At 39.0% G+C, this 22,588-nt stretch overlaps 1 protein-coding gene across 1 annotated transcript; it reads left to right on the top strand.

Moving 5' to 3' along the window:
- Positions 1 to 6,523: 6,523 nt before the first annotated feature.
- Positions 6,524 to 21,025, top strand: LOC134806086 (xylulose kinase). Its single transcript, XM_063779351.1, has 11 exons — positions 6,524 to 6,722; positions 7,253 to 7,335; positions 7,752 to 7,899; positions 8,090 to 8,266; positions 8,933 to 9,166; positions 10,646 to 10,802; positions 11,897 to 12,154; positions 12,680 to 12,853; positions 13,536 to 13,633; positions 19,950 to 20,034; positions 20,795 to 21,025. The coding sequence occupies exons 1-11, from the start codon at positions 6,666 to 6,668 to the stop codon at positions 20,908 to 20,910; spliced, it is 1,587 nt and encodes a 528-aa protein (XP_063635421.1). The 5' UTR covers positions 6,524 to 6,665; the 3' UTR covers positions 20,911 to 21,025.
- Positions 21,026 to 22,588: the final 1,563 nt, after the last annotated feature.

Raw genomic sequence — 22,588 nt, 5'->3', positions numbered from 1 at the left:
AATGCCGCGCGACGCTGTGCGGCGTAAGCGCCATCGACAATAAGGTCCCTTTTCATAGATAATGCCCCATATTATCATATAGCGCTGTCGCATGATGACGTAGGCTTGTGTCAGTCACGTGACCACGAAAAGACGGGAAGAGAGTACCAGGCGGAGTATATTATTATACCATGCAGTAGGGGTTCGGATGCTTACCTAAACGCCCTAGTTTAACATGAGTTTAACCTATGTTATAATAAGGTAAACGTACTAGTCCTCGACGCTAATGCCCAATAGATGACACATTGCTGTCACCTCTATTGACAATGACTTAAGTTTCAAGATGACATGTACGGGACCGCGTCGAGCACCAGTTACGTTTACCTTATAATTCATACTTCAGACACACCCACACCTTATAACTCTGTATCTTTAGGTATTTAAATAAATGTAAACAAACAATTTGTAAATTTTCGGGTAGTTTTAACATTTATTGGCTAACCAACCAAATACAAAACCGCCTGGATCTGTCAACGAACGGCCTGACTTTAACCTACATTATTTGATCATGTACCGTAAACCGTGAACCGTGCAAAGACACGATTTTCAACTTCAAGGACGATTTTCGCCAATAATCCAAATGATAAAAGTAAATATTCTGACATCATTTTATGAGTCTTGGTTAGTTCTTCAATTTTGCATTTGTGAAATCAATTTTGAATCTGTTTTCTCCATATCCTTAAAACGGGGTCGATAGACACAAGAAAGGGGTGAATAGAAATATGAAGTTTTAGTTGTCATAGACATCGAATTTGGTCATTATTATGTTGATCGTCGACCTAGCTTCTCCACCACTGACCATCTCCACACTCTTAATCAAATAATAGAAAAGTCCAACGAGTTCAATGTCCCTCTATACCTTGCTTTTGTTGATTATAGCAAAGCATTCGACAGCGTCAAACACTCCGCTATATTTTCCGCCATGCAGAATCAGGGTATAGACACGGCATATGTTGAACTCGTTGGAACTATTTACAACAATAGCACAGCTAGCATTAAATTGCACGCACCCGGTCCCGTATTTAGCATAGGGAAAGGCGTCAAACAGGGCGACCCGCTATCTCCAAAATTGTTCACCAGTTGTCTCCAAGAGATATTTCAAAAGCTAGCGGTCTCATGGGAGACGATGGGCATTGAAGTCGGCGGCAAGAGGTTAACAAACCTACGCTTTGCTGACGACATAGTCCTCTTCTCCCATACGTCATCACATCTGCAACAAATGCTGCAAGACCTCAGCACGGCGAGCCTTGAGGTTGGACTTACAATGAATAGAGCGAAAACTCAGTTGATGACCAATCAAGCTAAACATAGCATTGTAGTAGATGGGCAGGATATACAATATGTCGACGAGTACGTTTAATTTGGGCCAGATAGCATCCTTCGAGAACAGGCGGTCTATCGAAATCGATAGACGTATCGAGAACGCCTGGAAGAGCTTCTGGTCCATAAAAGCGCTAATGAAGGGCGACCTTCCCTTGTGTCTTAAGCGCAAACTCCTTGACATGTGCATCCTGCCCATCCTAACTTACGGTGCACAAACTTGGTCATTAACTGAGGCTCTAAAATCTAAACTCAAGGTTTGCCTGCGTTCGATGGAGCGTAGTATACTAGGTGTTCGCAGAACTGATCGAATCAGAAACACGGAACTACGCTCCAAAACTAGAGTTGTAGATGTAGGCGTCAAGACCGCTAAGCTTAAGTGGGACTGGGCTGGACATGTCTGCCGCATGCACCCAGAAAGGTGGGCCAAAATGGTTACTGAGTGGGACCCACGGAACACAGTAGACGGTGCAGGTCGGGGTTTAGGCAGACCGAAAAGGAGATGGCGGGACGACTTGGACGCATTCTACCCCAAATGGTGGGAAAATGCCGATGACAGGGTCGAGTGGAGAAAACGAGGGGAGGCCTTTGCCCAGCAGTGGGACACCAAAGTAGGCTGAAAAAAAAAAAAAAAAATATGTTGAATACTCTATTGGCAAATAGTATATATATCTGTTAAACAGTTATTTGATACAAAAATATTTTTTCGTGTCTTTTAACCCCCAAGGCGTGTTTTTTCACCCCTTTGTGGTATCTAATCACCCCCTATGACGTAACTATTCAGTTATTCACCCCATATGCGTGTCCACTGACCCCTTTTTCGCGTAAAATTGCTTGGTGATAGTTTTTTGCAAAAAAATGCTTCATTGTAGAGAAAATTGGTGACATTATTTATTATTTAGGTACTGCAGATACTATATTACCAGGTTAGCTAACTTTAACTACATTAATGTAACTACATTTACCGCTAGGACAAAGTTCAGACAGGCTTCATTTCTTACCTCGGAGAGGCCTTACTTTAGAGTCAAAAAAATCTAACTTTTAGGCAGTTTGATTAACTTCTTTATGTATCAATATAAAGAATAATTAGTCCACTATATACGTATTCCAAAAAATCTAATTTTAGAGATGTACGTTTTTAAATATAACAACTTGAAAGAAAAAGTTCAATATTTCTCTATTCACCCGGCGATTTCTGTTGACCCCGTTTTACGGTAATGTTTTCGTCTACCCTCAGCTGGCTCTAGGAGCCTTTTGTATTTTTATAATTATTAATTTAATTTATAGTTTTAGTTATTTTAACTGTAGTTAGTTTTAGTTTTATATTCCTGTTTATGTCCTATGAATAAATAATTTCATGATATTAAAGATACAGACTTATAGCTCAAATAAGTACGTTCTTAGGCAGCTAGTATGTTTAGGGCTGCGACCTTTCCGCAGGCAGGTAAAAACGCCTATTTTAGTGTCAAAGGCGCGATTACCGTCCCGAACGTAATGAGCGACTTTCCCTGCCGATACACGCGCAGAACATTCAGCAGCGGGGCCATTTTTATCGTTAACCCCTTAAATAAATAAATAAATATTTATTGTCAGTAATTCATAAAAGTAAATGTAAGTTTGTTGCCTAACAAAGGGCCATAATTGATACATATAGGCATTTCATAAATTTAAAACTAAATACTATTTTAGTGGCAGAACGGCTTGGCACCGTTGAATCGTCTGCTCTTGTAATTCGGATTCGGCAGTTTTGAGTTTACCCCGCGGGACCTCCGAAACACGACACACTTCGGCCAGAAGTCTGCGCACTCGATGGTCCCCTGCAGCGATCGCAGCACGTGCATACACACACACCGTGCAGTTGTATCACCGTCTTACACAAAGATGAGTGGCGAGGCTGTGTTGGTCTGTGCGAGCTATATCTGTGACAGCGAGTGTGCTTCCGAGTGATTAGACACCGCGACCGTTATCCACACACCGTGCAGTTGTAACACCGTCTTACACAAAGATGAGTGGCGAGGCTGTGTTGGTCTGTGCGAGCTATATATCAGTGACAGCGATGTGCTTCCGAGTGATTACACACCGCGACCGTATACACACACAGTGTAGTTGTATCACCATCTTACACAAAGATGAGTGGCGAGGCTGTGTTGGTCTGTACAAGCTATATCTGTGACAGCGAGTGTGCTTCCGAGTGATTATACACCGCGACCGTTGTACACACACAGTGTAGTTGTATCACCGTCTTACACAAAGTTGAGTAGCGAGGCTGTGTTGGTCTGTACGAGCTATATCTGTGACAGCGAGTGTGCTTCCGAGTGATTAGACACCGCGACCGTTATACACACACCGTGTAGTTGTAACACCGTCTTACACAAAGATGAGTGGCGAGGCTGTGTTGGTCTGTGCGAGCTATATCAGTGACAGCGAGTGTGCTTCCGAGTGATTAGACAGCGCGACCATTATATACACACACCGTGTAGTTGTATCACCGTCTTACATAAAGACGAGTGGCGAGGCTGTGTTGGTCTGTGCGAGCTATATTAGTGACAGCGAGTGTGCTTCCGAGTGATAGATACCGCGACTGTTATACAAGAAAGTCCGACAGTCCATCCAAGAAAAACATGTTGTTATAAAATAAGCGCCTACAAAATAGTAATAGCAAAGTCGTATTTCGTCTTCTTTTATTTTAATTAGCTTAAAAGAGTAGCTACACTAAGATACAGATGTACTTAGTGTATAATTGTTTTCCATCGTATTTTCTTGGAAACGTTCGTATTTGTCATGCTACTTTCAGTCAACCTCTGTACTTTTTGTACCGAGTCTGACTGAAATAGCAAGACACGTTCGTACGTTTCCGTGAAAATACGATGGAAAATAATTAAACACTACATCGTAATAGGATATTACTATTTGTATGAACCTTATCAAGCCTCATTAATTAGATACGTAGCTTTTGACATAGAGGCAGGTTGGTAGGTTCCAAGTTTTAACAGACACTTTTATAATTTTAATTAATGTTGAATAATGGCTTCCGACATAATTTGTGGCTTACCAAGTTTTAGTAGGCAGTGTTAGGTAATATGAATGACACATAACCTACGGCACGGCTATGTTTAGTTTATGTGACTCACTTGACTACAATAGTGGCTCTCTGAACTGTAAACGATGAGTCTCAATTTTTTTGTATTTTTTTATAGCCTTATATTTTGTGTCTCACTGCTGGGCAAAGGCCTCGCCTTTCTTCCGCCACTATAGCCTCTCTATTATTATTATAGTCTCTATTGCATAGCTAAAAACAGTATGGCACTGATTTGCTATTTAAAAAAATTATAAACGAATCGATCAAAAAATCCATATAGGTAATTAAAGCATGATTTCACAAGAATAGGCTGCTACATGCGACCTGTTGAGTTGAGAAGAACACCCGGACAAACATACGAAAGCATTTTCTGCATTTTTACCCAAGCTAAAACAGAGACTCTTCGCGCTTGCTTGGTTTAAAAAAAAATAGGTATGATATTACTTATTGGTTATTTCTGATTGTTGTGAGCGCATGAGTCGCACACGGATGGACGTGCATTCTTTACTCTCTTTGCAACTGTACCGTCATTTTATTACGAATGTGGAATTTGGAGTATAACAGTATTGAAAACAAGTACGCCGACGATTCGTACGACATCGTGCGATTCCAATTATTTAACTATGTAGTTTTAATTACCTTACATTTTATTTTTTCCCCTTCATATTTATAATTGTAGACAGTGTATATAGGTAGGTATGTAGGTAAGGTACCTATACCTACCTATAGGTACTCTCTTATACGTTTTTAAAATTTTCGAATTGCATGATATATGTAAGTCTAGTGTACAGATTAAAAGGCTTTAAACCGTAAAAAAATATAGCTGTAATTTTTACATCAACCTTCTTTTAATAGGTCACTGAACTTGCCCGCCCCGCTATAACCCATTTAGGCAGCGCGGATATTACGACACACCTGTCCACTACCTTCACACCCATTTATAGGCAGTTTGAATTGTATATGTTAGGTTTTATTTCTCATTCTATAATCGTAAAGTTCGTCTCTATTATCCATAAGGACTGTGCAGGCTGCATGAAATATATACTTAGGAACATATAAAATATCATAGCTTAGGAATAGCAGAATTTCATATCCTCCGGACCGAATTTAACGGAGAGCGACTTGAACTGTCAGGCAAGCATATTTCGGATCGGCTTGACTCCTTAGCGCTGCGTTCTCAACTGTGATGATACGATTGATACGACCTTAAAGGAAAGAGCGTACTCTCATCTCAAACACCGGCAACGCACTTACAATCCCTCTGGTGCCCTCTGGTGTTGCGGATTAGCAAGGGTGACGGTAAGTAATCGCTTGCCATCAAGTGATTCGTCGGCTCTCCATCAGCATCTAATATCATTAAAAAAATTGTCTTAGCGATAGATGCACCGACCCACCATAGTTGCCAGGTACTAGGTATATACCTACACTGACTATATTATAGTCGTGTCATCCGCACCGCTGGCTCCTTAGCGCAGAACGGTTAAATCTTAAATGTAACATAGAGGCCATTTAAATATGTTTATTTTCTTTGCTAATGACGACCGGTCTGGCCTATATAGTGGGTAGTGACCCTGCCTATGAAGCCGATGGTCCCGGGTTCGAATCCTGGTAAGGGCATTTATTTGTATGATGATACAGATATTTGTTCCTGAGTCATGGTTGTTTTCTATGTATTTAAGTATTTATATATTATATATATCGTTGTCTGAGTACCCCAAGTCAAAAGCAAGTTATGGTTACGCTGTAGAGTTAATTTGGTTTTTGACTTACAAAGTTCACTCGCCATTACTTGAGTTATTTGCTTAATGGTTTTTTACTCTAGATATAATTATTAGTCTGTACTACCTAAGTACTCTTTAGCAGGTATTATAGTTTATTCTAAATTTTATTGCACATAAAAAAGATACAAATGGCGGACTTAATGCATAATGTTTATAATAATGTAGTTCATGTGTTAGCGTAGAATAACGATAATTAACGCGCGACGCGATTAACTACGATGCTGATTTGTTATCAAAATTATGTCACACTTTACGAGATTGATTAAGGAATTCTTAGCGTAGAGCAATATAATACAATAGTTTTGCTTTATAATGATTTAATGATAGCGTGAAACCGCGCTGTATTGTGACGAATATTTATTAACCGCATTCATTCAGTCACGAGAGCGGTGCGAAGTGGTGAACACACCCGCTCCGGAACGCACCTAGTCATTGGCTGTCAAAAAATGACCGAAGTCACACGGAAGAAAACTTTTTTGGGTTTTGATTTTAGTACACAAAGGGTGAGTTTTAAAAAAACGTGGCTAATGTCTATGTTTCGGTTCGAGTTCATTTGTTTTGTTATTGCAAAAGTTTTGTTAAAGTAATGATTTATGAGCGGCAGATATAACTTAATTACTTAGTGCATTAATTAGAATAATTTTATAATTAGTGGTTGTGTGATAGTGATTTGTTTAAATGCTAATAAGGTGCGTATTTTCGGTAATACAAATTATAATAAGTTGAAAGAAAAATGGTTCAAAGTTTTAACAATATCATAGCAACGAAAACAGCAAGTAGTGACATTGAACTTATTGAGAGATAGCCTCTGTGCTTTATTTATTTAAACTGATTAACCAATTGATATTTGTGGGCACTTTGCTAAAGTGCTGTTGCCGTAGATAAAGAGATAAATACCTATTAGATAATATCGTCAATTTTTCAAATACCATTGCTGTTTACAAACTTTTAGCTTTGAATGAAGTCATACACAACATTACATGCTTGTAAACAGTTTTATTGTCTTGTTTAAACTTTAAAATATTTGTTGCAGCTCAAGGCACTAGTAATAGATGAGGATTATGGAATATTGCAAGAGGCAGATGTTGAATTTGATGTTGACCTTCCAGAGTTCAGGTTTGTACAAAGAAATCTGCAGGCGTATTATGGATGGCTTTATCCACGTGATAAAATAACTGTCACTCTTTAACACAGCGGGATAGAAAGCGACGGACACTGTTTTATCACACTGTCACATAGAAAAGAACAACCATAATATCCATACTGCAGTTGTTTTTCCTGCTTAATTCCACGAAAGTTATCTGTAAGTTCTATGAAAGTAATAGAGCACACTCAATTTTATGCAAAATCTAAGAAATAAAAATATTAAGATTAAGGTATTTTAAGTTGTCTGGGACTAAAGGGATTAATATTTATAGTTTTTAAGTAGGTAAGTAAGTAACATCAAAAACAAGAAATCCTGAAGTAGAATACCTATCAATTACCTAGTCCTAAAATTATAGTTTTAATATAAAGAACATTTTCCATTTCAGGACAGCGGGTGGGGTGCGACGAGGGGAGGGGGGTGAGGTGACGGCACCACCACTGTTATGGGTTAAGGCCATGGACATGGTGATGGACAAGCTCATAGTTGCTGGAGTAGACTTCTCCACTGTTGAAGCACTGTCTGGCGCTGCGCAGGTTTGATTTAACTTAACTACATTATTTCCTCATTATTATAAATAATGTATGTAGACCTAGGACAGTGGTTCCCAAATTTGTCTGGGCTCCGACCCACCTAATAAAAAATGCCATTGCCAAAAATTGTTTATATGTATCTCAAAATACATTCAGCCTTCACTTTAACACAAATCATTACTAAACCTTGCAGCAACATGGCTCAGTATGGTGGTCCAAAGATGGTGAAGCCCGTCTCTCAAAACTGTCTTCGGACGAGTTCCTGCACACACAACTGGCCACTGCTTTTGTGGCTGACTCTCCGGTCTGGATGGATTCCAGTACTACAGTAGACTGCAGAGCACTAGAGGAGGCTGTTGGAGGCTCTGAGGTAGTGTTTGGTTGTCTATACATGGTGAAGCCCGTCTCTCGAAATTTTCATCCAAGGAGTTCCTGCACATGCAATTGGCCACTGCCTTTGTGGCTGACTCTCCGGTCTGGATGGATTCCAGCACTACAGTAGACTGCAGAGCACTAGAGCAGGCAGTTGGAGGCTCAGAGGTAGTGTTTGGTTGTCTATACATGGTGAAGCCCGTCTCTCGAAATTGTCATCCAAGGAGTTCCTGCACACACAACTGGCCACTGCCTTTGTGGCTGACTCTCCGGTCTGGATGGATTCCAGTACTACAGTAGACTGCAAAGCACTAGAGAATTATGATTGTTATAATTATAACTGATAGTCTATTTTAACACATTTTTACAAATAAAAGACCTCAAAAAATCGTCGTTATAAGCAATGTCGTTATAAATGGTGTTGTCTGTACCTACTCAAGGTAAAACCACTGAGGCTGATATATACATTGTTTTTATAGAACAATGTTGATTTACAAATGGTAATGTCGCTAACTCTACTTTTATTACATCAACGCCAATATTTTTTTCTCCTATTGTAAAAAAAAGATGAGCGATTCAAGAACTGTCGCCTGACATTCTACCTATAGAAGTATAGTGAAGAAGAACTCTATTGCCAGGCCTTAAGACTCATTTCCCATTGCAGGCCCTCGCCAAAATCACCGGTTCCACAGCCTACGAGCGTTTCACAGGCTCCCAGATCCGCAAAATGTTCCGGACGAGGCCCAGGGTATACCAGGCGGCTTCGAGGATATCCCTAGTGTCTTCATTTGCTTGTAGTCTGTTCCTGGGACGGATAGGTGAGATAGACTTGTCTGATGGGTCAGGGATGAACCTCCTTGATGTCCATACCAAGAGTTGGAGTGAAGAGTGCCTTAAGGTAAACTTTCGTTCCTCAAATATGGATTTTCTTACCCCCATATTCATAAAATTTTACGAGCCTGATTTAGTTAAATTATGTTTTATCCCTTTCTTACAAATACATAAGTCAAAATGACAGATAAGGACAAACGATTATTAGCTAATTGAGGTTTGTAGCGCGTTTATGAATAAGGGGGTTAGTATTTAATGTATTTATAGTCCCTGGTGTTCAATTAATTATACGGCAAATGATGATGATGGAATTTCCTTTTGCAGAGTTGCTTCTCACAGATTCACAGACTCACAGATTGATTTAGGAAGGGGAGCCAATCGAATTTTTGGTGCAAAATTTTGACTTAAGGGGGGGTGCCCCCCGAAATTTGTAAAAAATAAAGTTTTGCTATGTGGTCAAGTTTGGTATCATTTTCGTGTAACTCAAGGATGCTAAATTCGTTTCTAATATTTAATTTATACGGTTTCATATAAATAATTTGAAATAAATGAAAAATAAAAATTTTCTATTTATTTTTTTTTCGAATAAAAGCCTATATTTTTCTTATTTTAATATGCACACAAAAAATAAAATTTCATGAAAAAGCCCTATTATTCTTCGTTATAAAAAGTATACATATGGCATATTTATTTTACATTAATGTGGACAAAAAAAATTTAATGTAGACCTACTTTGCACTACTCATTGAACAAGATACAACGATGTGAGCTACAGCTAAGCAATTTACGGCGTTTGATGATGATGAGATCCCTTTTTAGTATACATAGTGAGTCCTTAGAATCCTTAGATCATTTTAGGAAGGAGATCCACCTTGATTTTTGATATGGTCGGGATGAAAGGTGGGGTGATTTGTCCCATACAATCATAAATTTATACAAGCACCTGTTTAGGTTTCTGCAATAAGTTTGGTGACATTTTCGAGTAAATCAAAGGACAGAAATCATTTAGGTAATTAGTCTACATTTCATTTTTTTTTCTCTACATTTTTAGACATAAATATGCCATGTGTATACTTTTTATAAATAAATTTTGGCATTTATTCGGAAATAAATATAATAGAAAATTTTTCTTTTTCATTTTTTTTCATATTATTTATATGAAACCGTATAAATTAAATATCAGAAATGAATTCAGCATCCTTGATTTACCCGAAAATGATACCAAACTTGCGCACATAGCCAAACTAAATTTTTTACAAATTTCGGGGGGCACCCCCCCTTAAGTCTAAATTTTTCATCAAAAATCCGGTTGGCTCCCCTTCCTAAATCAATCTGTGAGTCAAAAGAAGCAACTCTGCAAAAGGAAATTCCATCATCATCATTTCCCGTATAGCACACTTTTTTGTCGTGTACGCCACGGACTATTATCTCTATTGAGCACATGGTGCAAGACATACGAGTAATACAAGCTTCAATTCAAGCAAGCTAGTATATGATATCTATTTTAGTTTATAATACAAGCTTTATGACTATATTTCTTTTTTAGGCCTGCGGCGATGAAACCCTAGCGGAAAAACTGGGTACCCCAGTACCCACGGCAAGCGTACTAGGCACCATCGCACCGTACTTCGTGGAGCGATACGGGTTCAAACCCGACTGCCAAGTGGTCGCGTTCACGGGTGACAACAACTCTGCCCTTGCAGGTGAGATTTGAAAATAAAACAAACTCAAAATTAGTAAAATAATGAATAAGTTTTGGACAAACTGGGCACCCCAGTACCCATAGGTACTATCGCGCCATACTTAACCCTTTAGCAGAAATAAGGGAATTCAGATATTTGGCAAAATTTAACCTTATCACTTTGAAATAAAGTTCATAATCATTGCACTGTACATATTTTCTCTGCCTTATAAAAACTTAATAAAATCTAATATTGTACTAATTTGACATTATAATTATTTGCAAAACATTAGCTAGAAAATTTTACTTTCTTAATGTGCACGTTGCAATTTCTTATTCTTATTCTTACGTTTTCAAGGAAGTCTATTTTAATAAAAGATAACTGCAAATTGTTTATCCAAACTTTACTACTAGTGTTTGTAGTATAATCTAACCCATTATAAAGTAATTCATTGCTATCTCAAGTCACGGATAAGGAGCAGGCATAATGTGTCTTAGATAAGATATACGACGATCAGATGATATAATAATTTAGACAATTGATAACGTATCTTCATGGATGTCGTTGTAAAACATACTTTAAATGTATTGGAATAAAGTTATATTTGCTAGATTTTGGGGTAGCATCGGCACTTGTTTTATTACGAAACTTCCTGCCATTTGACCTGAGAAAGGAAATCGCGATTTTTCTTTCATAAAAATGCCATCTATAGGTACAGTGGCGTTCAGAAGTGCATAGATAGATGTCGACCGTAATGCCTTAATACGACGGTTGAAACAGCTCCATGCACTTTTGAACGCCAGTGTACATAATGATAAATCGTATGTAAATGCCACTAAACTCTTTGTGACGAGCCAGCTTACGAGTTATTTATTTATTTACCCCCTTATTCATAAACGGCTACTAAAGTTGACAAGCCGATAATAATCGTTTGTCCCTTTCCGACGCATTGGTATGATGGAAAGGGACAAACAATTATTATCGGCTTGTCAACTTTAGTAGACGTTTATGAATAAGGGGGTTAAACTTTATTGCACAAAATCATAACTTATACAGTAATTTCATATTTTAATTTGACCCATAATAACGGCCCATGATATGTTTTATTTTCGCAGGACTCCGCCTCCGGCCTGGCTGGGTAGGCCTCAGCCTCGGCACATCAGACACACTCCTCCTCGGCCTCGACCAAGCGCAGGCCCCTCCCGCGGGTCACGTCCTCGTGGGGCCAGCCGAGGCCCCCTATATGGCCCTACTGTGTTTCGCCAACGGATCTCTTACCAGGCAGAATCATAGGGATAGATTAGCTGGAGCTAGTTGGGATGCCTTTAACGATTTGCTGAGGGCTACTGTTAGAGGAAATATGGGGTATATGGGTAAGTGTTATGCTGTTTTGTTGCTACAGCGACCTTGGGGCCGGCAGAGGTCCCCTACATGGCCTTACCGTGTTTTGCCAACGGGTCACTCACTAGACAAAATTATAGGGATATATCGGCTGGACCTAGTTGGGACGCTTTTAATGATTTGCTGAGGGTTACGGTCTACGGATAAGTGGCATACTGTTTAGGTATAGCCACTGAGACCTTGGGGCCGACAGAGGCCCCCTACATGGCCTTACTGTGTTTTGCCAACGGGTCTCTCATTACTCATTAGACAGAATCATAGGGATAGGCTGGCCGGCTGGAGCTAGGTGGGATGCATTTAATGACGTTTTAAAAGCTAGTGTTAGAGAAAATATGACTAGTAATCCATAAGTATAAGATGCAATCGTTATATATAATGGCTCTAAAGTTTTATTTGTTTCGGTTTGGTGATGTAATTTTTTCGTAAAGAGACAAGACAATCCGTAGATAACTAACGCCAAAGTTCTCTAGGTTGAGTATGTCATACCTTCCTTACAGGTATCTACTACGACACGGCAGAGATCGTCCCGCGCATGGCGCCGGGCCGTTGGCTGGTAGAAAGTTCTGGTCGCGCGGTGTCGGCGCCGGCGCCGCAGTTCGAGGCGCGCGCCGTGCTCGAGGGGCAGGCGCTGGCGCGGCGCGCGCACGCCGAGGACATGGGCTTCCATTTAGGTCAGCTTCATTACATTATTTACTTCTTAGGCCCACTTGCACCATTCCACTAACCCGGGGTTAACCGGGTACCTGGAGTTTCCATGGGTACCGGTACAATTTGACACTGGGTTAACGGTTTAACCGCTTAACCCCGGGCTAGTAGGATGGTGTAAGTGGGCCTTAGTCGTTTTAGATATTAGGCTAAAGTACTTACATATGCCAGAAGTAAAAAAAGGAGTGTACTAGGCACGCTGACTAGCCTCTCGATCGTTAATCGACCAAAGGAGCGTCAGATGATATTCACGGGGCTTCATTAGCCACTTTATGAGTTATCTCTCCCGGGAACAAATAGCTATCGGATTTTGTGCCTGGCCCGGGCGCTACCTAACAATATTATAAAAAAAATTATACTTATATTCATGGAGCATTCCATGAATTTATCTACCGCTTGTCCCGTACAAACGCGAATTTTCTGAAGATTTGCAGGTATAAAAGTTTCCTTTTCTACGACAAATTATCAAAACTATGCACAGAAAAATAATAGCCTGCTTTAAATGCAAAAAAAAAGTCGCAACACAGGAAATAAAATGCGTTTGTACGGGACAGCTCGTGGAATGCTCCTCATAGGGATTACCTTACAGGTAGTGTAAAATGTAATTATTTCAAAATAACATATGTACTATAAAATCGTTTATTTCAGATGAAAACTCCCGTTTGATCGCCACGGGAGGCGCGAGCGTGAACAAGGAGCTCCTGCAAATATTCGCCGACGTGTTCAACACTCCCGTCTATGTTCAGGTATTCAAATCAAATAAAAAACTGGAGAAATGGTTTAAACCGGGTACGCCAAACTCCTTTAACCTTTTGGACGCCAATTGTCACGGTGGTTTTCCTTGCCCGGCTGGGGCTTTGCCCAGGGGAAACTCACGGACAATTAAGGTTACTAAATTAACCAGTCTAAATCTTAACCAAAAACTCAAGCAGGTGCTTACACTTATTTCCATCAACTATTCAGGGGTTTCTAAAGGATGTCAAAATGAAATGTTAGTTTTGTGACACATAATTTATTTCTATTCTCACACTGAGGAAGTTGTTCTACAAGTAAATCATTTATTAAGCTAGCATTAAGCACCTTATTCTATAATGTCAGACGATAGAGCCGGGTCGTGCCAAAAATGGTTCTACAATGATTTACAAGCAGACCTATCTAAATTTGTTAGTACCTAATTTATCATTTGCCATCACATACGATTAAATAAATTCTCTAACTTTAAATTTGGAAAAAGCTTCTAGGATGGAAGGAAAGCGTACACCAACCTCATAACAGTATTGCACCGCGGAGCACCACAGAAAGCCTAAGGCCTCAGCTTGAAGGTGTCGTCTCCTCCACCCAGCAGAAAAGCGAAATTCTCATGGCGAACAGCTCACCATACGCACTTGAAGTTTGATGGATATGGACGGACTTCCATACTCCGAAATAACAGCAACATAACAGTAGCGTGACATAACATAACATAACATAACACCCAGTCAGCTGAAAGAAACATTTCAACATTAACAACTAGAAACATGTGGTATCTTAACCTTTCAAGGGACATTATTATATTCTGAGTTTCTTACCAGCTGGAAATTCCTAGAGTGGATTCATCTCACAGCTCTAACTATCCCATCCCACCACATTGTTTCGCCAGCAGACTGGAAACAAACGAATGGTCAAATAAGCAAGGACAAAGATTCAACAAGGAGTCAAACCTGAAGACAATTATCCTTATATATAAACGCGAGCGGCTTTGACGGTAGAAACAAATTAAATTATGCTCAATCGAAAGAGCTTGAAAAAATATCACTTTTGAATCGAGAACATATATCCGCAAAATTCGTATTGTCGCGTATTTTGCATTTAAAAGTGAAAAAATTTCGACAAACAATACTAAAGGCTCAATTTGTTGGTTGACATTTGACAGCTATGCGTTGCGTTTAGAAACTGCAAACATGCTTACAAGTTAGGTTGGTCGTTTTTTTTTTAATAAAAAGCAAGACGAATATTACTGTTTATTTGATGACTTTCCGGTATGTATAATGGTTATTATTTGCATTAAGTTTCGTTTCATATGGATATGTATACCGGTATAATTATTACATAAATTTGTTTTTAAGCCAGAACGTGCGATAGTCTGTTACGGCTTTTAAGACGATAGCAACACTGCCTAGACGTCAACGACGGCTGTTATTCGAAAATACTTTATCCGGTACTCCAGACGTGATAAAAACCTGTTAAATAGTGTATTGTGTGTGTTAACAATAAAAAATAGTCACCGAACATAGTGCAAAGTGCAAACGCCATCGTAACGTAACGAGATTTGAACTTCAAAGCGTTCCATGGGTGTATTGTGTTTAGTATAAACATCGGTCTCTCAGTTGTATTTTAATATTTCAGAATGATTCCAAATATTCTTACATGTCAAGGCACTACTAGCTACCTGGAAATGCAAGTGAAAGCAACCTTGAAGCAGCTGTGATAAACTAATAAGTGAGCGAGATGAAAATGACGTTGTTCAAAGAAACTTTGAGTTAAGTGCCAGCTGACTGTAACTCACTCTAATTAATTACATTGCCAGTGTGAATCAGTGCAAAAAGCTACAGTGTATTGTGGACATATTTAATAACTGTGCTTTAGACTATGAATCAAATTTGAGGTGTATCGGTGAATTGGAAAGTCAACTGCATAAAGCTAATAAGTTATCTCCGGAGTCAATGTAAGTTGAATATAAGATTAAATATAATAAGATATATAGATAGTATATATGTCGCAGTCAAAAGTGTGAACTGGTCAAAAGAACTTTTAACCGACAAAAACAGGCAAAACTGCTTTTGACTGAGCATGTTGGTCAAAAGTAGTTTTACTTACCTGAAAATCATTGGTTAATAGTAATTGTGTTGTGACTGTTACTATCAGTCAAAAGTACTCGCAGAGATAGGTAGGTTAGGGTTATTTTTTTGCTACGCCCAAAAAACGAAACTGTTCCCAGAGATAGGTAGGTTAGGGTTATTTTTTTTTTTGCTACGCCCTAAAAACGAAACTGCTGCCAGAAATAGGTATGATTTTCAGGTAAAACTACTTTTGACCAACATGCTCAGTCAAAAGCAGTTTTGCCTGTTTTTGTCGGTTAAAAGTTCTTTGGCCAGTTCACACTTTTGACTGCAACAGGTTGGGCTGGACATATGGCAAGGGAAGGTAAAGATAAGTGGGATAGAGAGGAAGCGGAATGGTATCCTAGAGATGGAAAAAGGAGAGAAGGGAGACCAATAATGAGGTGGTCGGATGACATAAAGAAGCATGCGGGACCTAATTGGATAGGGACGGCAAGGGATAGAGAGCTGTGGAGAGAGCTGGGGGAGGCCTATGCCAAGAAGGCAGACTGAAATAATTATTAAAAAGCAATGACATAAAAATTATTTAATAAAGTTACTAAGGAAAAAATATTGAAACTAATTGATATAAATGAAATGTGAATTTATTTAAATGTAATATGTGCTGAAATTTAATTTTTTGGTCAATAAAGGCTATTCTATTCTATTCTATTCTAATTTGACAGGTGACAACAAAATAAATATTAATTCCTGCTAAAATTTCAGAGTCATAGTGAAGCGTAGTACATAGTACCAAAACAAGGTTGATTTTTAGGGTTCTGTAGCCAAAGGGTAAAAACGGGACCCCTATTACGAGGACTCCAATATGTTATTAGATCAAAACAAATTATTTTCAGAAAATACTTAATTTAGGCTTAGGGATGGCGAATAAGTATACTTGGAAAAATTCGACCTATGCCGCCGTGGGTGGCCCGGTGGCAGAATGGCACAGGCACCTGCTGCAATAGCAGAGGACGCTGCTTTGATTCCAGCCTAGGCACTGGAGGCCTTGGTCACTTTTTAGGGTTGCGTACCCATAGGGTAAAAAGGGGACCCTATTAAATATTAAGACTCTGCTGTCCGTCTGTCTGTCACCAGGCTGTATCTCAAGATCTCATGAACCGTGATAACTAGATTAACTAGACAGTTTCAATTTTCACAAATGATGTATTTCTATTGCCGCTATAACAACAAATACTAAAAACAAATTAAAGAAATATTTAAGCGGGGCCAATGCAATGCTAGGCTGGATATGACTGATGAAATGAGTAAATTTTTATTAATATGTTTTAATATGACATGTTGGTGGCAAACAAGCATACAAGGCTGTTAATGCCGATGGTAAGTGGGAGTTTAGACTAGACCTCTGCTTCTCCAAGGGACTCACATTGCTGACCGAGTAAATTTTTATTAATATGTTTTAATATGACATGTTGGTGGCAAACAAGCATACAAGGCTGTTAATGCCAATGGTAAGTGGGAGTTTAGACTAGACCTCTGCTTCTCCAAGGGACTCACATTGCTGACCGGTTACAAATCTATTACACTCATACTAGGGTTCCGTACCTGAAGGGTAACTAAAAAACGGGAACCTATTAGCGATTCCGACTCGCACTTGGCCGGTTTTTCTTAGTAGGTATATGACATTTATTTCAGTTTTACTTCATTGTCCGTCTGTCTGTCTGTCTGTCTGTCTGTCACCAGGCTGTATCTCATGAACCGTGATAGGCCTAGGCAGTTGAAATTTTCACAGATGATGTATTTCTGTTACCGCTATAACAACAAATACTAAAAAGTATGGAACCCTTCGTGCGCGAGCACTTGCCCGGTTTGACATTTCAGGCTCCGTCACACAGGCGCGTTTCGCGTGCGGCGCGTGAGCGGGGCGCGCCGCTTTTTCATATAAAACGCTCAGGCCCGGCTCTGAAATCGCGCCGGTGTGACGGAACCTTTATTTCAGTTTACTCCACTGTCCCTCTGTCACCAGGCTGTATCTCATGAACCGTGATAGCTAGACAGTTGAAATTTTCACACATGATGTATTTCTGTTGCCGCTATAACAACAAATCTTAAAAAGTGTTCCGTTCTTGATGGGTGAGTCCGACTCGCACTTATTCAGTTTTTTTTTTGTAAACGAATTTAATATTAACGGATAGGCATTAATATTAAAGAATGAAATAGTAGTGATAATTTCCATACTTTCACTTTAGTGCCATGAAGGGTAGGTACAAAAGGGTTCCCTCTTTTGAGATTGGAAAGTGGGCTAGGTTATAAATGCGGCCTTCACAGAACCGATCTGCGACCAGAAAAGTGGGTCAGGTTAGAACTGTGATCCTTATAGAACCAAACTGCAACCAGAAGTAAGTTAGGTTAGAACTGCGACCCTTACAGAACCGAACTGCTACCAGAAAAGCGGATTAGGTTTTTTTAGTTACATATTTGTTTTTAGATATATCGGAATAGTAAATTTTTCGAGTTATGATTGTATGTTACGGATTTAAAGTTTTCTGAGATGAGATAGGTTTGTAACCGCCTTGATGAAGGTATGAAGTCTAAAAGTAAATAATTACTTAATTCAAAATGAGTATTATTATTTATTTTACCCGAGCGAAGCCGGGTTTTCATCTAGTATATTATATTATCATATTCTACTTACTGTCTGTGGCAAAATAACTTCTGCATGAGCTTCCTAGCTCATGGATGCAGCGGCTGCTGCCTAACCAAGACTCGGATCGATGCTACCAGAGCATGATGTATTTAGCTTCACTTTCTAAATTAAAAGATGCCCATCCAGGGCAAAAGCCAACCAGGAAATGATCTCAACCTAACTGTCCCTGGGATAACACAATCAAAATAACAGTAACTAATGAAATTCATGGAATAATTTTTTATATGTAAGTCCAACATATAGAAATAAATCATATTTAATTATCTAAACATATTTCCACCTTTTTTGTATTTAAAAATTAAGTTTTGATTTAAATATTTAATTAATATTATTCCATCAATTTAGGATTTAATTTGAAGTAGCAACACCATCAGATTTAATTAGTTTCTAATTGGCCAAATGGTTGTCATTTGTTTTGTTGCTACATCAATGACTTCCTTGCCATAAAACAAAACTATGCTATATTCGAGACAATCCTAAAAACGTAAAACTGGATCATTCATGCAAAGTGCCGTGTCACACAATGACCGCAGGTCCAACGCCAAAGAGGGATTAATCGGTCACAGACCACAGAGCAACATAGACCTACGTGCATTAGCATAAAGTTCTATTTCAGTTTTGACACTTCGGTGACGTGGCGTCCGAGCTTTTGTGTTTGACACGGCGTCGAAAAGGTTAAACATTTTTTTTAATTGGCCTTGAAGACCCTAAGAACAAATTACATAAATCATCTTCTTCGCTGTGTCAATAGTTATACACACACACAAACACACACACACACACACACACACACACACACACACACACACACACACACACACACACACACACACACACACACTTAAATTGTACGAAACTTTTGTGCTATATATCCAACATTATTAGGCCAATCAAATTAGATAAAAAAAAGCGTTTTGAGGAATTAATTCCCAGCAAGCTAGAAATAATTTTAATACCTTCATTAGGTCCTAAAATTGTATAATCCGAGTTTGCTCCATCCCAGGAGGTGTGGATAAATTATGGGGGCCTTGGGAGATACATTTTACCTTGGATTGACAAAACCACTCGATGTAGAAGGAACCCACCGTCAAAATCAATGTTACTACCAGCGAGGTTGTTGTGGATCAGACACTGGGGAAAAATAAATCGGATTTTGACACGATTTTCCAAAAAAAAATTCAAAGTGGCGGCCATTTTTTACAATCTTTGATTAAGAACTCATATAAAGGTATCTTTCGGATCCTCAGATGTCAATTTTAATCATGATTAGAGCATCCGTCGGACGTCCGTTTTTGAACTACAAGCAAAAAACAGAACAGGAGCATAATTTTTTTCCACAACTCCTGGAATGGAGCAAACTCGAATTAATTCCTGGAAAAAAATCTAATTTGATACACCTATATAGTTACGCCGTCGTTGCTTGCATTAGTGGTCCTAATCGTACGTCGTACGTACTAGGTCAGTGTCAGATATACCCCCACTACTCCATTTCCATTTAAATAAAGCACCCTGTATACAATCTTGCATGTGTTTCAGGAGCAGCACGCGAACGCTGCACTTCTAGGAGCCGCCATTCGCGCTGCCGAGGTTTGGAGCGCTAAGACGGGAATCTCTCTTACTGGTACGTTCATTTAACACAAGTATGCTGGACACTACGCCAGACACAATAGAAAGAACAATGGGATTACCCCTATAGCCTAAAGGCTATAGGTGTCTAGTGTCCATCAAGGTGTTAATCTGTGGTACCTACAACCTTATTTCGAGGACACAACAAACAGTGATGACTTTTTAGGGATCTGTACCCAAAGGGTAAAAACGGGACCCTATTACTAAGACTCCATTGTCCGTCAGTCTGTCACTAGGCTGTATCTCATGAACCGTGATAGCTAGACAGTTGAAATTTTCACAGATGATTTCACAGATATTTCTGTTGCCGCTATAACAACAAATACTAAAAACTACGGAACCCTCGGTGGGCGAGTCAGACTCGCACTTTTTAGGGTTCGGTACCTCAAAAGGAAAACACGGAACCCTTATAGGATCACTCGTGCGTCTGTCTGTCTGTCCGATCATTAACCACCCTTTATCTCCGAAACTACTGGTTCTAAAATTTTGAAAAAAATACACAAAATAGTTCTTTACCTATAGATGACAGGAAAACCTATTAGACATGTGCAGTCAAGCGTGAGTCGGAATTAATGTACGGAACCCTTGGAACGCGAGTCCGACTCGCACTTGGCCGGTTTTTTTATAAAAATATGCACCAACGACTAGACAATAGATGCCAGCGACTGGTAATTAGTGTCAATCATTGAACAGATCATCCCATTTATAGTACTGTAACATCATTGTCTATAAAAATTATAAATATCCAATTACAGGTTCGGAGCCCACGGTAGCCCCGGTAGCAACCCCGTACCCCGACGCGGAGAAAATCTACACGCCCATGCTCGCCCGCTACCGCAAAATGCTCGAAGACATTCCTAAACTACAGTAACCGCTTACTTACACATAACACTGCATATCAAAGCTAATTTATCATAATAGTTAATCAGCCGGATTAAAAAATATTATAATATTTTTCAAACTCGATGGGTAGGATGACAGGTGTCATCTCCATATAATGTATAACTTAAAAACGCCAAAACTCGCAAAATTGTATTGAAATGGCACCTGTACGTCTACCACCAGTTTTGACATTGACATAACCCTCACGTCTACTTAATTTACTTTTTGTACATCTCGCTTGCACTAATATGCGAGTACGAGTGAGATGCATAGAAAGTAAGTTACGTAGACGTGAGCGTATATGTCAATGTCAAAACTGATGGTAGACGTACTGTCGTCCTACCCATAGAGTTTGAAAAACACTATAGTTTACTTCACCAAACCTGTACCTATACTACCTATCCTTACCATGATGATTCATCGCACACTAAAAAAAAAAAAAATTTCATATTACATACAAATGTATATATGTACAAATGAAAATATTCCACAATTCCTAGTGCTCAAATATAAGTCCGCAAGCTTAAAAAAAAGAATAACAATCCATTGCTATGTAAACCTTGAAATATGTGATGTTCAAAGTTACTTTGACTAGACTTCAAGACTATTCTATAATTGCCTAATTTCAGGCATTTTTGATGTTGTTTTTATTGTCTCTCTGTTATACATAGAGCACTGACCTATATTAACGTATCAAAGATACACTTATACATAGCTACATACTTACATATGTATGCACTTTTTGCACTATTGTTAGTTATGAGATTTTGGTATGATTTTTTATTTAAGTTCCTTTATCGAATTGAGTGATATAATTTATATAAATACTATCTATTTTTGCAGTCCAAAAGGGAATGAATGCTCAATATAGTTGATATGCTCTTTTATACTCAGGAAAGCATATCTGTGAAATGTGATGGCAGCTGCCAGTGAAAAAGCATACCATACAAAGTTAGTGTACCCTTATTCATAAAACTTTACGATCCTGAATTAATTAATTTATGTTTTATCCCTTTCTTACAAATACATAAGTCAAATTGATAGATAAAGACAAACGATTCATTAGCTAATTTAGGCTTGTAATGCGTTTATGAATAACTCCATATTTAAGTATAAACCTGACATAAATTGAGAACAGATGTGTCAGGTTTGTCAAACAACATACGCTCAGCAAATGACGTACGTTTTAATACATTTCATGTCAAGCAAAATTCAACACTAATTTTAAACCCTCAAGGTCGTTTTATGAGTGGCAAATTTAGACTACGGGGGTTGCGGCATTTACGGATCAACTCTACCCCCGAAATGCAACATTATGAAAATTATTAAGTAATTACGATTTGTCCTCGATGCTATATCTGATAGCCTGTAGGGACCGTGCGCGTTGGAGGGACTGCTATCTTGTGGCCTGAGTCGGAAACATATGTGCACATGTACAGTGCCAAAACCAGTGCTACCATCTACCGTTCTCGTCGGTACGTTTCCTTGTGCATAGTAAGGTTCTGACATCTTGTGGGCTACATCGGAAGCATAAACTACACATTTACGCCTCGCGCCAAAAATCTGACGGCTCCTATGCTGCCCCTATAGTTCATGCACGGAACCATAATCATAATCATCATAATCATAATCATAATAAGCGGTAGTTTTGAGACCCCTACCGGGCT

Source organism: Cydia splendana, chromosome 2 (genome assembly GCF_910591565.1).
Source record: "Cydia splendana chromosome 2, ilCydSple1.2, whole genome shotgun sequence".
NCBI classification, from domain to species: Eukaryota; Metazoa; Arthropoda; class Insecta; order Lepidoptera; family Tortricidae; genus Cydia; species Cydia splendana.
The sequence above is the reverse complement of the archived record's forward strand: the minus strand, read 5'-3'. Positions and strand labels throughout refer to the sequence as shown.